General features: G+C 34.3%; 1 protein-coding gene across 2 annotated transcripts in view; it reads right to left on the bottom strand.

Moving 5' to 3' along the window:
• Positions 1 to 12,932, bottom strand: part of COL21A1 (collagen type XXI alpha 1 chain) — a 203,008-nt gene that overhangs the window by 67,904 nt on the left and 122,172 nt on the right. For both annotated transcript variants that reach the window (XM_082347146.1, XM_082347145.1), the window contains one exon: positions 1,640 to 1,693. In XM_082347146.1, the coding sequence (XP_082203272.1) occupies positions 1,640 to 1,693 (54 nt within the window). The remainder of the gene's footprint in view (positions 1 to 1,639; positions 1,694 to 12,932) is intronic.

The following is a 12,932-nucleotide window of genomic DNA, read 5'->3' as shown; positions in this document are numbered from 1 at the left end:
AGAAGACAACTCCTATTTATACTCCACAATTTGGCTAAGAGAACATCTTGTTTAAGAATGTATCCTTATACTTTTTAAATAGGTAAATTTTATACAGTAGTATGTGAATCATATCTCAATAAATGGTTATTAAACAAGAAGAATGCATCCTTTTCAATGATGTCCCAAAACTCATTTAGCATCATATACATCTCCTACAACTTTGCAAGCCTCCCCCACCCCCATCCCGCACCTCCCTCTATAACATTTATATGATGTTTGCATCTATTGGCTCATCTGACTCCTGAGGGCAGGACCATGACAAATTCATCTACATTTTCTCCTCAATTAATATAATGTCTGGCACAAAGCAGACAGTAAATGCTTGTTGAATGAATGACTAAAAGATTATAATCCTTAAACGCAGTGATACACAGTTGAAACAAATTCTAATAAATCCAGCAAGTGTTAGAACTGAGTTTGTCACCTGGATTGAAGTCAACTGGGTATCATTTGTCACTTAGAATGTAAATTACCCTAAGGACTAAATTACTCTTAGGATTGACCAACACCAGCCTTTAAATTTCAAAGCACAGGCATGTACATGTAATTGTACTTTAAAGCAATGTAATCATTTCCCAATGAAATACATCCTTTGTCCTCAATTTGAATTCTAAGAGTTAGTGTTCATATTTATCAATCTGCATGCAGGAATGAATCACCATCTGGCTACTATAAGCTGCGTTTAATTAGCTTTAAAGCATTTTTCTAAGAGTGTTGATCCTTCCAACTTAAGCACCACTAATTTTCTTGGCTGCCACATTATAGAACAAATAAATATATCCTTTTTAGTGGGGCCAAAACATTCATTACAAACACTTAAAACCAGCATGCACACACAACACAAGAGTCTTCATTTCTTTGCATCACCAAATATATAAATTTTCTTTTTTTTTTTTTCCTGTTTTCAAAGCTTTTTCACAAATGGTAAAGATCAATCTTCATGAGATATATTACTAACAACCAAGTTTTCATTAATTGTCAAAATAACAGAATAACATAATGCTATATGTTCTAAATTGGAAGAGAGTGCAACCCAGAACAATTACATACAGATAACATGGGCAAACTTTAGACACATAATCTACTAATTACTTTCCTAACAGAGTACATCTCCTGGCACAGCAAACCTGGCTTCCTCTCCACCATTCAGCAGGAAAGACAGAGGAGTCAGAGAAAAAGGAATAAGGGATCCTTTCTTGTCTTCTCTGAGCTGATGGGGTGGGGTTGGAGAGGGGATAAAGTCTCACTCAGTAACTCCCAGTTTTCTATCTGCTGGTTTAGGAGGAGAGATTGTATCTAAATAACCTCCACTATCCTACTGCCATGATTCCTTGCTTCAGCACCGTGCTTGTCTTTTTTTAGAACTTTGTGATTTAGACTCATCACATAAATTTCCTGCTAGCAAAACTCTTCCCAGTTTGTAAAAGAGGATTGAATATTTTAATATTTTACAGTATTCCACAAAGAGCTTCTACAATCCTAGTCTGGAAGTCACTGAACAAGCATAGGGCATCTGGGAGGAGAACTTAAATAGTCAAAGGATTTCATGACAAGAGAAGGATGTCATCCTTTAGAACTGAATTGAGAAGGTACTCACAGGCTCACCCCGTGATCCATCCTGCCCTGGAGCACCTGGAGGTCCTGCTTCTCCCTTTTAATGATAAAAAGAAAGAGAGAATTCCATTTGCACATATGCTCACTAAAATAATAATATGTGACATTACATACTAAAGCATATTAAATATAAACAAAAACAAAAATTACTTCTGTATTATTTTCTTTCCTTTCTTTTTTTAAAAATTGAAGTATAGTTGATTTACAATGTTGTGTTAGTTTCAGGTGTACAGCAAAGTGATTCAGTTATACATATATATTCAGTTTTATGTATATTTTTTTCAGGTTCTTTTCCATTATAGTTTATTACAAGATATTGAATATAGTTCCCTGTGCTATGCAGTAGGTCCTTGTTGTCTGGATTATTGATATCAACTTTTCCTGACATCAGATAAGTCATTCTGAAATTCATAAGGTGACTATATAAATATCAAATCTATACATGACAGCAGATAATTGAGTTGTTATAAAATAACTGGGGTACTTGTATACTCCTTCTTATGAGAATAGGATTATGCTTCTCTTCAAAGTAAATGTGACATATCACATTTATATCAGTCTTTTTCATATCTATTTTTATTTTTACTTTAAAATTTTTCACCTGTCGGACATAATGTGACCTTGCCTCTCAAGAGTTGCATTTTAAAATCAAAAGAAAACTTTCATTAAGAATGCAGCTATTTATAGGTTATTACTTGAAATTATTTGGCACTGTAATCCAGTATCTATTTAAAATAAACATCTAAAATGTGTATTTTAAGTAGCTGTTCAAATTATAATAGTTTTCAGTTATATATCTTTAAATTACTCTTCTCAAATTATTTATGCACCTTATTTTACACCCACTTTCTGGAACGCTATAAGTTTTTCCCAAATGAATCAATTGCTAGCATGTAAAAACGTATCTGACACCATGCCTACTAAAACAATAAGTATTAGCTGAATTTAATCCTAAAATGTATAATATCCACAGATCAATACAGCTATTAAAATGCCTGGACGAAAATAAAGAGCAGTTGGGGAGAGTCCCTTGAAATAGACACAGACACACACCACACACACATCCTCAAACATTTAGACTTTTTGAAACCTATCAGTCATCAAGAGCCTTGATGCTGTGTGTCTTCTCAGCAAAGTATTACATCTTAACAAGCAAAGTTCTCTGCAAACAATTGTGCCACACTTGGCATTGTACCAGAGAGAACATTTCATCCTACATGAGAGCAAGAGAGAAAGTAAAACAAAAATGAAAATATTTTTCTTGTAAATAACTCAAATACCTGAGTCAAAATAAGTTTAAGGGGGAAAAAGTCTCAGAATACATGTGCTGAAGCATATGCCAACACCATCTTCCATAGTTTCATATTCTAATGAACTCCCCAAATTGTACAAAATGAACCACAGAGGGAAGAACCAATAACACTTGTCTAACAAAATCAGCCCTTAGAAAAAAAAAAATCCAGCCATATCACATTATATAAACACTGCTTCCCCCACTTTTATGAATTCTTGCAATTCATTGGCACAGTGAAATACCAGCTAAAGCCAAATATTTCATCTGTTCCAATTTTATTTACAAACACTAGATGACAGTTGAGGATAGAAGGGGAAAAGGATAATGTTTTCCTGTAAATCAACCAAACTAGAGGGCAGGGAGGTCCTGCCTACCCAACGGTTCTACAGAAAATCTTATGAAAATATCAGAGAAACAGAGATGGATGTTAGATTCACAAAAGCCACAAGTTAAAAAGCCTAAACGATTAGAGAAAAGGGCTATGGCAGGTCCTAATGCCAGAGGGAAATTATACAATAACAATCCTGAACTCGACACTCACAGCAATAGTCAGTGTAAGCAGCTTTGGGCAGGAAAAAACTCTTTGCAGGAAAGAGCTTTCTGCAGGGGGCACCCCTTTGTCTTGACACTAACCTTACACCAGGCACCCCTGTGCTTTACTCATCTCTGGCCCTAGCACACCTTTCAAATCTTTAGATCACATAATACTTTGCCTAACTTGTTGGTTCTTTCCGTAGATCAAAGAAGTAGAAATGAAGAATAAGTAATTAACAGATGACCAGAACTTTTCCCTAGCTTCCCATTCAGTAATCTCACACACTGTGTGAACAAGATAGGATCTAAAGAAAGATCACGAGGAGTTGACAAGTCTGCACTCAAGCTGGCATACAGTGGGGGCTGGCAACCACTCTGACCCCCTAGCCCAATGATTAACTGAGATTACTTCCTGTTTCCCTTTAAAAGCTTTTATGGCTGAGCAGAATCTTCGGAGGTGGTTTTTGGGAGGACACTGAGTCCATCATCTCCCCAGATTGCTGGCATTCTGATTAAAGGCAACTTTCCTCTCTACCAACATTTTATGAGTATTGACTTTGTAAGTGGTGAACAGCGGGACCAATTTGATAACATCAGGTGGAATCACCCGTGTCAGTGGTTCTCAAGGATGGTCCCCACCCCAGCCAGATCAGCTTCGCCTCACTTGGGAACTTCAAAATGCAAACTTTCAGGCCTTGCTGCAGACCTATTGAGTCAGAAACTCTGGATGGCGGGGCCCAGAAATTTATGTGAACAGCTAATTCTGATGATTTGAGAACGATGGCAGAGTTGTAAGTCATTAGGTCGCTTAACTTCTCTCACCTCCAGGTACTGTCATATGTGACTGTCATACTTAAGCAGATCTGTAGTTTAGATCATCTGTATATAAATTAAAGGCGGGAGGAGACTTGTCCAACAGCAGAAACAACTAATTTGGGATTACATAGCTACTTTGGTTGGTAAAGATCTCTCCTTTTACTTTTGCGACCATTAACCCAGTCTTAATATTTTATTCTAATTAGGAGATTTTTTTTTAAAAAAGTAACCATCAGCAATATATATCAATAATGGAGTTCCACAATTATTTGAGAATTTAATTTCTTCTTATTCTTTCTGCTTCTTGTTAGGACAGATAATCAGAATGATACAGAATCGTATGAATAAAACAGCATCTACTCTTTATAATATACAGCAGTGATTCTCCAACTCTAGCTGCATCAGAATCACCTGGAGTGTTTGGTAAACTGCAGATGGCGGACCCCATTTCAGACTTTCTAATTCAGTATTCTGGGGTGAATTCCAAGAATATTCATTTCTAACAAGTTTCCAGGAGGTGCTGATACTGCTGGTCTTGCAATGACATTTTGAGAACCACTGATCTAGCCCAGATCTTAAGAAAGAGACTCCACACCCTTTCTGCCCTCACCCACCCCTTTCTGTGGAACCACAGTGGTTTTGTGTGGCTTTACACTTGGTACTGAGTTTTACAATGGCCAGATTGTTCAGCAGGTGTCTCTATGTAGGAACTGTTTTCCTGGCTTGCACATTCTTTAAAGGCAAGAAACACATCCTATATGAGGTTTGTTTGTTTGTTTTTTAATCTCCCAGAATACTTAAAATAGTGCTGAACACAATATACGACTATAGGTAAGACTATGTTCCCTGCTTTACAACCATTGGCGCACATCAAGGAAGGAGGAATGGATGATTTATTCTTAAATACTCGATTTTGAGAAGATAAAGGAAATGGGAAAAACATTTGCGGATAGGGCTATTGCATATGCTGTTGGAAGATTATGCAGTGTAATTACAACAAGATGATGGCCAGTAATCTTTACCTAGGAATGTTCTCTTCATTCTTTTAATAATGTTTCATTGGGACACGAAAGGATGATTTCTGCTTAGTCATTTTCCACAAAATTATCCAGTGTGATACACAACTAGTATATGAAATTCAATACTGTAACCAGAACTTAATCTGATCACTTGATTGCTTTTATGACCTGGAGATACTGGTATAAACCAGTATGTTTGGCTGGTGGAAAAAAAGGCATATAGCATGTCTCTACCTCTAATTTATCATTTTGCTATTCTATTATTAATTCCTTCTTGATATAAGATAATTGAGAAAATGTCATGCTAACATTATTCCTCAATCCCATCTCTGCAGCTAATGTCAAAGATGATTTATTCCACAAGAAACCAGTTATTTTTAAAAAGCAAATTTAACCCGAAACAGAGATGTGAAACTTGCATTGCTTGTGTATTTCCTTTCATGTGGTGGTCTTTGGTACTCACCCACAAAAAAATAAAAGAATGGGGATGGGGATTAATTTAGTTTGTGGCCATTGCAATCCTCAAAATCTGGTGGAAGGTGTGTGACCATTAAAATATAATTTAATTTGGAAGAAGATCCTTACTTTGTTATTAAATACTTTAATTTGACTTTGCTCTTACTGCATGGTTTATTCTTAGTATGTAAACACATCTCTAGCATGCCAGAGAATATATTGAAGATGTAAGACTGGGGAAGCTTCTCCTGGCTGACCAAATAAACAAACAAGAAGTTTGGAAAGCATCATGCATAAAGGGAATCACACAAACCAGGCCCGGAATTCAGGCTCTGCCATGTAACTGACTGTGCACTTTGGGGTAAATTCTTTAATTGCTCTTAATCTGATCTTAATGTCAAAATGACATTGATATTCCCAACTTCATAGATTTCTTTTTTAGGAAAATAAAATAAGAGCCTTTGCGAAAGTGCCTTGCACAGCTCTAGAAACAGAAGGAGAGATCCAGAAAAGTTAGCTAGTCTGCTGCCACCAAAGAATGGAAGTTTTAATGGTTCTTTACTCTTACGATTTGTTTCAGGATACACTATTTTCAAATAATGTTATTTTTTAATTTGTACTGCTATGGTTTGGCATTATAATTTAGGCAGAGTGAATTATTTTTTAACTGCTTGAAACAACACATATTGATTATTTCATAATTTCTGGGGCCAGAAGTCTGGGCATGGCTTTACTGAGTTCTCTGTGTAGGGTCTTATAAGGTGCTAATTGGGAGGTCTGCTGGGCTGTGTTCTCATCTAGAGGCTTGACTGCAGAAGTATCTTCGTCCACATTCACTCACTTTGTTGGCAGAATTTGTTTCATTGCCACCAATGGCTACTTACTTCATCAAGACAGCAAGGAAATTCCCCAGAGCAAGCAGGCTCTAAGTGGAGCTTTTCATAATGTAACATCATTATAGGAGTGACATCTGTTGATTAGAAGCAAGTCATAGGTCCTGGGCACACTCAAAGGTAGGGGTTTATGAAAAAGCTGGAGCACCAGGAGGTGGTGGCCACTTTCAGTTCTGCCTGGCACAATTATTGTCACATATCCCTGTAAGGGTTGTACTATTTTGCTTTGCTTCCAGCAATGTATGAAAATGCCTGTTTACTCACAGCCTTGCCAAGCAGACTGTACTATCAAGCTTTTGAACTTTTGCCAACCTAATGGGTAGGTAATTGTATCTTGGCATGGTTTCAATTTGTATTTCTCTTATTATGAGTGAAGTTGAACATCTTCATACATTCAAGAGCCATTTTACATCTTTTTGGTTTTGAGAATTATATATTCATGTCTTTTTCCTTCTCATCTATGTATTTATTTTTATTGAAATATAGTTGATTTACAATATTATATTAGTTTCAAGTGTACAGCATGGTGATTCAATATTTTTATAGTTTATACTCTCTTTAAAGTTATTACAAAATAACAGCTATATTTTCCTGTGCTGTACAATATATCCTTGTTGCTTGTCTACTTTACACAGAGTACTTTGCATCTATTAATCCCTTACCCCTATCTTGCCCCTCCTCTCTTCCTTCTTCCCACTGGTAACCACTAGTTTGTTCTCTATGTCTGTGAGTCTGTTTCTGTTTTGTTATATAAATGCTTTTATTTTATTTTTTTAGATTCCACATAAAAGTGATAACATATAGTGTTTGTCTTCCTCTGTCTGACTTATTTCACTAAGCATAATGCACTCTAGGTCCACCTACATTGTTGCAAATGGCAGAATTTCATTCTTTTTTATGACTGAGTAATATTCCATTGTGTATATACACCACATCTTCTTTATTCATTCATCTGTTGATGGACACTTGGGTTGCTTCTATATCTTAGCTATTGTAAATAGTGCTGCTATGAACACCGGCGTGCATGTATCTTTTTGAATTAGTGTTTTAATTTATTCAGATATATACCCAGGAGTAGAACTGCTGGGTCACATGGTAGTTTTATTTTTAGTTTTTTGAGAAGCCTCCGTACTGTTTTCCAAAGTGGCTGCATCAATTTACATTCCCACCAACAGTGTACAAGTGTTCCTTTTTCTCCACATCCTCTCCAACATTTGTTATTTCTGTTCTTTTTGATGATAGCCATTCTGACAAATATGAGGTGATATCTCATTGTGATTTTGATCTGCATTTGTCTAACAGTGATGTTGAGCATTTTTCATGTGTCTGCTGTCCATCTGTATGTCTTCTTTGGAAAAATGTCTATTCAGATCTTCTGTCCATTTTTTAATTGGGGTTTTTTTTTTGATATTGAGTTGTATGAGCTATTTATATATTTGAGATATTAATGCCTTGTACATCATATCATTTATAAATATTTTCTCTCACTCAATAGGTTGTCTTTTTGTTTTGTTGAGGGTTTCCTGTGCTGTGCAATAGCTTTTAAGTTTAATTAGTTCCCATTTGTTTATTTTTGCTTTTGTTTTTTTTGCCTTAGAAGACAGGTCCAAAAAATATTGCTATGATTTATGTCAAAGAGAGTTCTGCCTATGTTCTCTTCTAGAAGTTTTATGGTTTCAGGTCTTACATTTAGGTCTTTAATTCATTCTGAGTTAATTTTGTATATGGTGTTAGAGAGTGGTCTAATTATATTCTGTTACATGTAGCTGTCTGGTTATCCCAGCACCATTTATTGAAGAGACTCTCTTTTCTCCATTGTAAATTCTTGATTCCTTTGACCATAGGAGTGTGGGTTTATTTATGGGCTCTCAGTTCTGTTCCATTGATCTGTATGTCTGTTTTTGTGGCAGTGTTGATTACAGTAGCTTTGTAGTGTAGTCTGAAGTCAGGGAGTGTGATACCTCCAGCTTTGTTCTTTTTTCTCAAGGTAACCTTGGCAATTCAAGGAACTTTGTGGTTCCATATAAATTTTAGGATTATTTGTTCTGCTTCTGTGAAAAATCTCATGGGTATTTTGATAGGGATTGCATTAAATTTATAGATTGCTTTGTGTAGTATGGGTATTTTAATAATATTCACACTTCCAATCCAAGAACATGGAACATCTTTCCATTTCTTTGTGTTATCTTCAATTTCTTTCATCAATGTTTTATAGTTTTTGGAGTATAGTTCTTTCACCTCCTTGGATAAGTTTACTCCTAGGTATTTTATTCTTTTTGGTATAACTTTAAATGGGATTTTTGTTTGGTTTCTCTTTCTGCTAGTTCATTATTAGTACATAGAAAAGCAACAGAATTCTTATGTATCAATCCTGAATCCTGCAACTTTACTGAATTTATTAGTTCTAATAGCTTTCTGGTGGAGACTTGTGGGTTTTCTCTATAGAGTATCATGCCATCTGGAAATAGTGACAGTTTTACTTCTTCCCTTCCAATTTGGATGACTTTTATTTCTTTTTTTTCTTTTTTTTTCTGATTGCTGTGGCTAGGACTTCCAATACTATGTTGAATAGAAGTGGTGTGAGTGGGTATCCTTGTCTTGTTTCTGATTTTAGTGGGAAGGCTTTCAGCTTTCCACTGTTAGTATTATTTTGGCTGTGGGTTTGTCATAATTGTCCTTTATTATGTTGAGATATATTCCCTCTATATTCATGTTGATGAGGGGTTTTTTTATTATGAATGGATGTTGAATTTTGTCAAATGCTTTTTCTGCATCTATTGAGATGATCATATGATTTTTGTCTTTCCTTTTGTTAAGGTGATATATCATATTGATTGATATGTATATGTTGAAGCTTCCTGTGACCTTGGAATACATCCAACTTGCATAGTGTATGATCCTTTTTATGTATTGTTGAATACAGTTTACTAATATTTTGTTGAGGATATGTGCATCTACATTCATCAAAGATATTAGCCTGTAAATTTTTTTTTTTTTTTTTTGGAGTGACTTTGTCTGATTTTAGCATTAGGGTAATGGTGGCCTCATAGAATGAATTTGGGAATGTTACCTCCTCTTCAATTTTCTGGAATAGTTTGAGAAGGATAGGTATAAATTATTCTGTATATGTTTGCTAAAATTCCCTAAGGAAGTCATCCAGTCCTAGTCTTTTGTTTACTGGAAGTTTCTTTTTTTTTTATTACAGATTCAATTTCACTTCTAGTGATCAGTCTGTTCAAATCATTTGCTTCTTCTGACTCAGTCTTGAGAGACTGTACATTTTAGAAATTTATCCATTTCTTCTACATTGTCCAATTTATTGGTGTATAATTGTTCATAGTATTGTATTATGATTTTTTCTCTCTCTGCAGTATCAGTTGTTATTTCTCCTTTCCTTTCTTATTTTGTTTATTTGGATCCCGTCCTTGTTGGTGAGGCTGGCTAAAGATTTATCAATTTTCTTTATCTTGTTTCCATTGATGTTTTCTGGGATTTTCTCTTTCTTTCTTCTTCTTCGTTTTTTTTTTGGTCTCTATTTTATTTGTTTCCTCTTGATCTTTTTTATATCCTTCTTTTTGCTGACTTTGGGCTTTATTTGTCCTTCTTTTTCTTATCCTTCTAGGTGGTAGATTAGGTTGCTTATTTGACATTTTTCTTGCTTATTGAGGAAGGCCTATATAGCTACGAACTTCCCTCTCAGCTGCTTTTGCTGCATCCCATATCTTTTGGAAAATTTTATTTCCATTTTCATTTGTCTCAAGATAAATATTTTCTGATTTTCTCTTTGATTTATTCATTGATCCATTGGTTTTTTAGTAGAAAGTTTAGTCTCTCTGTGTTTGTGTTTCTCCCATTTTCTTTCTGTAATTGATTTCTCATTTCATACTATTGTGGACAGAAAAATTGCTTGATGCAATTTCTATCCTCTTAAATTTGTTGAGATTTGTTCTGTGGCCTAGCATGTGATCTACCCTAGAGAACATTCCATGTGCACTTGAAAACAGTGTGTATTCTGATGTTTTTAGATGGAATGTCCTATAGATATCTATTAAGTATAAGTGGTTTATGGTGTCACTTAAGAACAGTGTTGTCTTATTGATTTTCTGTCTGAATGATCTTACATTGATGCAATTGGTGTGTTAAAGTCCCCTAATATTATTGTATTATTGTCACTTTCTCCCTTAGAAGACATTCAAAGAAGTCTTAACATGTCTATAATTGGAGTTCTTAGATATAAACAAAAACAATATAATAGAATGCCTATTTAAAACTATAATCCAAGAGAATAGTCCAGAATTAATAGTCCTGAATCTACTTATTGACAGGATTTGGGATAACTGAAATTCTTAATTCTGAGACACAACTTATACTATTAAACTTTAAACATAAAGTATTTTTTTAACACTGTGGGCTTTCATACAAAAAGACAAAGCCACTTACAAGGGAAAGACAATTACATTGGTCTCAGCAACATACAGGACAGCAATGAAGCAACATTTCAAAGAAATTCAGAGAAAAGCAGTGAAAATCAGCAGATAAGTGTTTAAAAGGATAGTGGCAATGGCAAAACAGTGACAGTCAGGCTGTTATTAAAGTAACAAGAATATAGAAAAACATGTTAAAATACAAGAATTCAGAGAATACTGTATTCACAAGCCCTTCCTAAGGAACATACCAGAGGAGAAGTTTCATCCAGCCCAAATGATGACTATGGGATATTGGTGAAGGGGCTGGTGATGAACACTGAATATATTAATTGCAAATTTGAAACAAAGGTGGGGAAAGAGTGGAAAAATAGTTTATAAATATTATATGATCTGACAAAGTAAAAGTATGATTAAACAATTAAGAAGAAAAGGAAAAGGGAAAGAAGAAAATAGAATAAATTGATTAATTGCCACATAGATGATAGGGTATCATTTAAAGTTAACAAAACAAATAATATATGCCTAAGTCAGGCAAAGGGGGCATAAAGGAACTCTAAAATGTATTTTTTATAGACTGCTAAAGGTACTGGTATAAAGATCATTAGTAGTTAACACTGCTATATAGTATATTTGAAAGTTGTTGAGAGTAGATCTTAAGAGTTCTCATCACAAGAAAAAAATTTTTTCTATATTCTTGTATCTATATGAGTTGATGCATGTTCACCAAACTTATTGTGGTAAACATCTCACAATATGTAACTTAGACAGTGCTGTATGTCAATTATCTCAATAAAACTGGAAGAAAAAAAAGACCACTGAGAAAAATATACAAATTTTCCTAAATCCCAAAGAAAATAAAAGCAAAAAGGAAAATATAACAGATCACATTAAGAAAGAAGTATAGTAAATACAGCATAATGCACATAGTAAGTACAACAAAATTATAACATAATCATTATGACAGAGATAAGACCAATCCTATCAGTCAATAATAAAAATATTTCAGATTGCTTTAGAAAGGAAAGACCAATTCTATGCTTGATAGAAGAGAAACAACTAGAACAAAGTGATTCAAAAAGCTTAAAGCTACACAACTGCAGGACGGGCAAAGTTTCTGCAAACAATACAAATAATCAGAAAGGATGAATGTAATCCTGGTAAAGACAAGGCAGAATTCAAGCTAAAAATTATTAAAGGAGACAAAAATGACATTTTATAATGCTAAAGCCACAATTCAAAATGAAGTTCTAACAGTTGCGAATAACTATGCAACAAACAACATAAAAACCACCTTCATGAAACAGAAGATGGAAGGAGAAGTTGATGGAAATGCATTAAGAGGGACACTAACAAATCACACTCTGTCCAAAGCATGTCAAACAAACCAGAAATTAAGTATATAGATGATCTCAAAAAGATAGTCAGTGAAATAGATCTAATGAATGGATACTGAGTTTCACATCTCAAAATAGAATTCACCTTCTCATATTCACAGGGAACACTCCTGAAAACTGAACATATAATAGTTCAAAGACTAAAATTCAATAAATCCCATAAAGAAGAAATTATACAAATAATATTCTCTGATGCAGTGTAAGAAGACCAGAAATTGATAACAGAATCAAAATTAAACACCTCTCAACCTAAAAAAACCCTTTTTTTTAACTTTTAAATAACTCTTGGAAAAACAAAAATAAAACCAAAATTGCAAAAATTCTAAAAAACAATATTAATGACAACATTACACATTAAAATCAAGGGGGTTTAATTGCAGAATGATCAGAAAAAAATTTATAATTTAAATACTAAGAGCAAAAAATAGTGAAAGAATGAAAAT

This window comes from Balaenoptera borealis (genome assembly GCF_965194805.1).
Source record: "Balaenoptera borealis genome assembly, chromosome: 12".
In the NCBI taxonomy this organism is placed as follows: Eukaryota; Metazoa; Chordata; class Mammalia; order Artiodactyla; family Balaenopteridae; genus Balaenoptera; species Balaenoptera borealis.
This window is presented reverse-complemented; position numbering and strand designations above follow the sequence as displayed.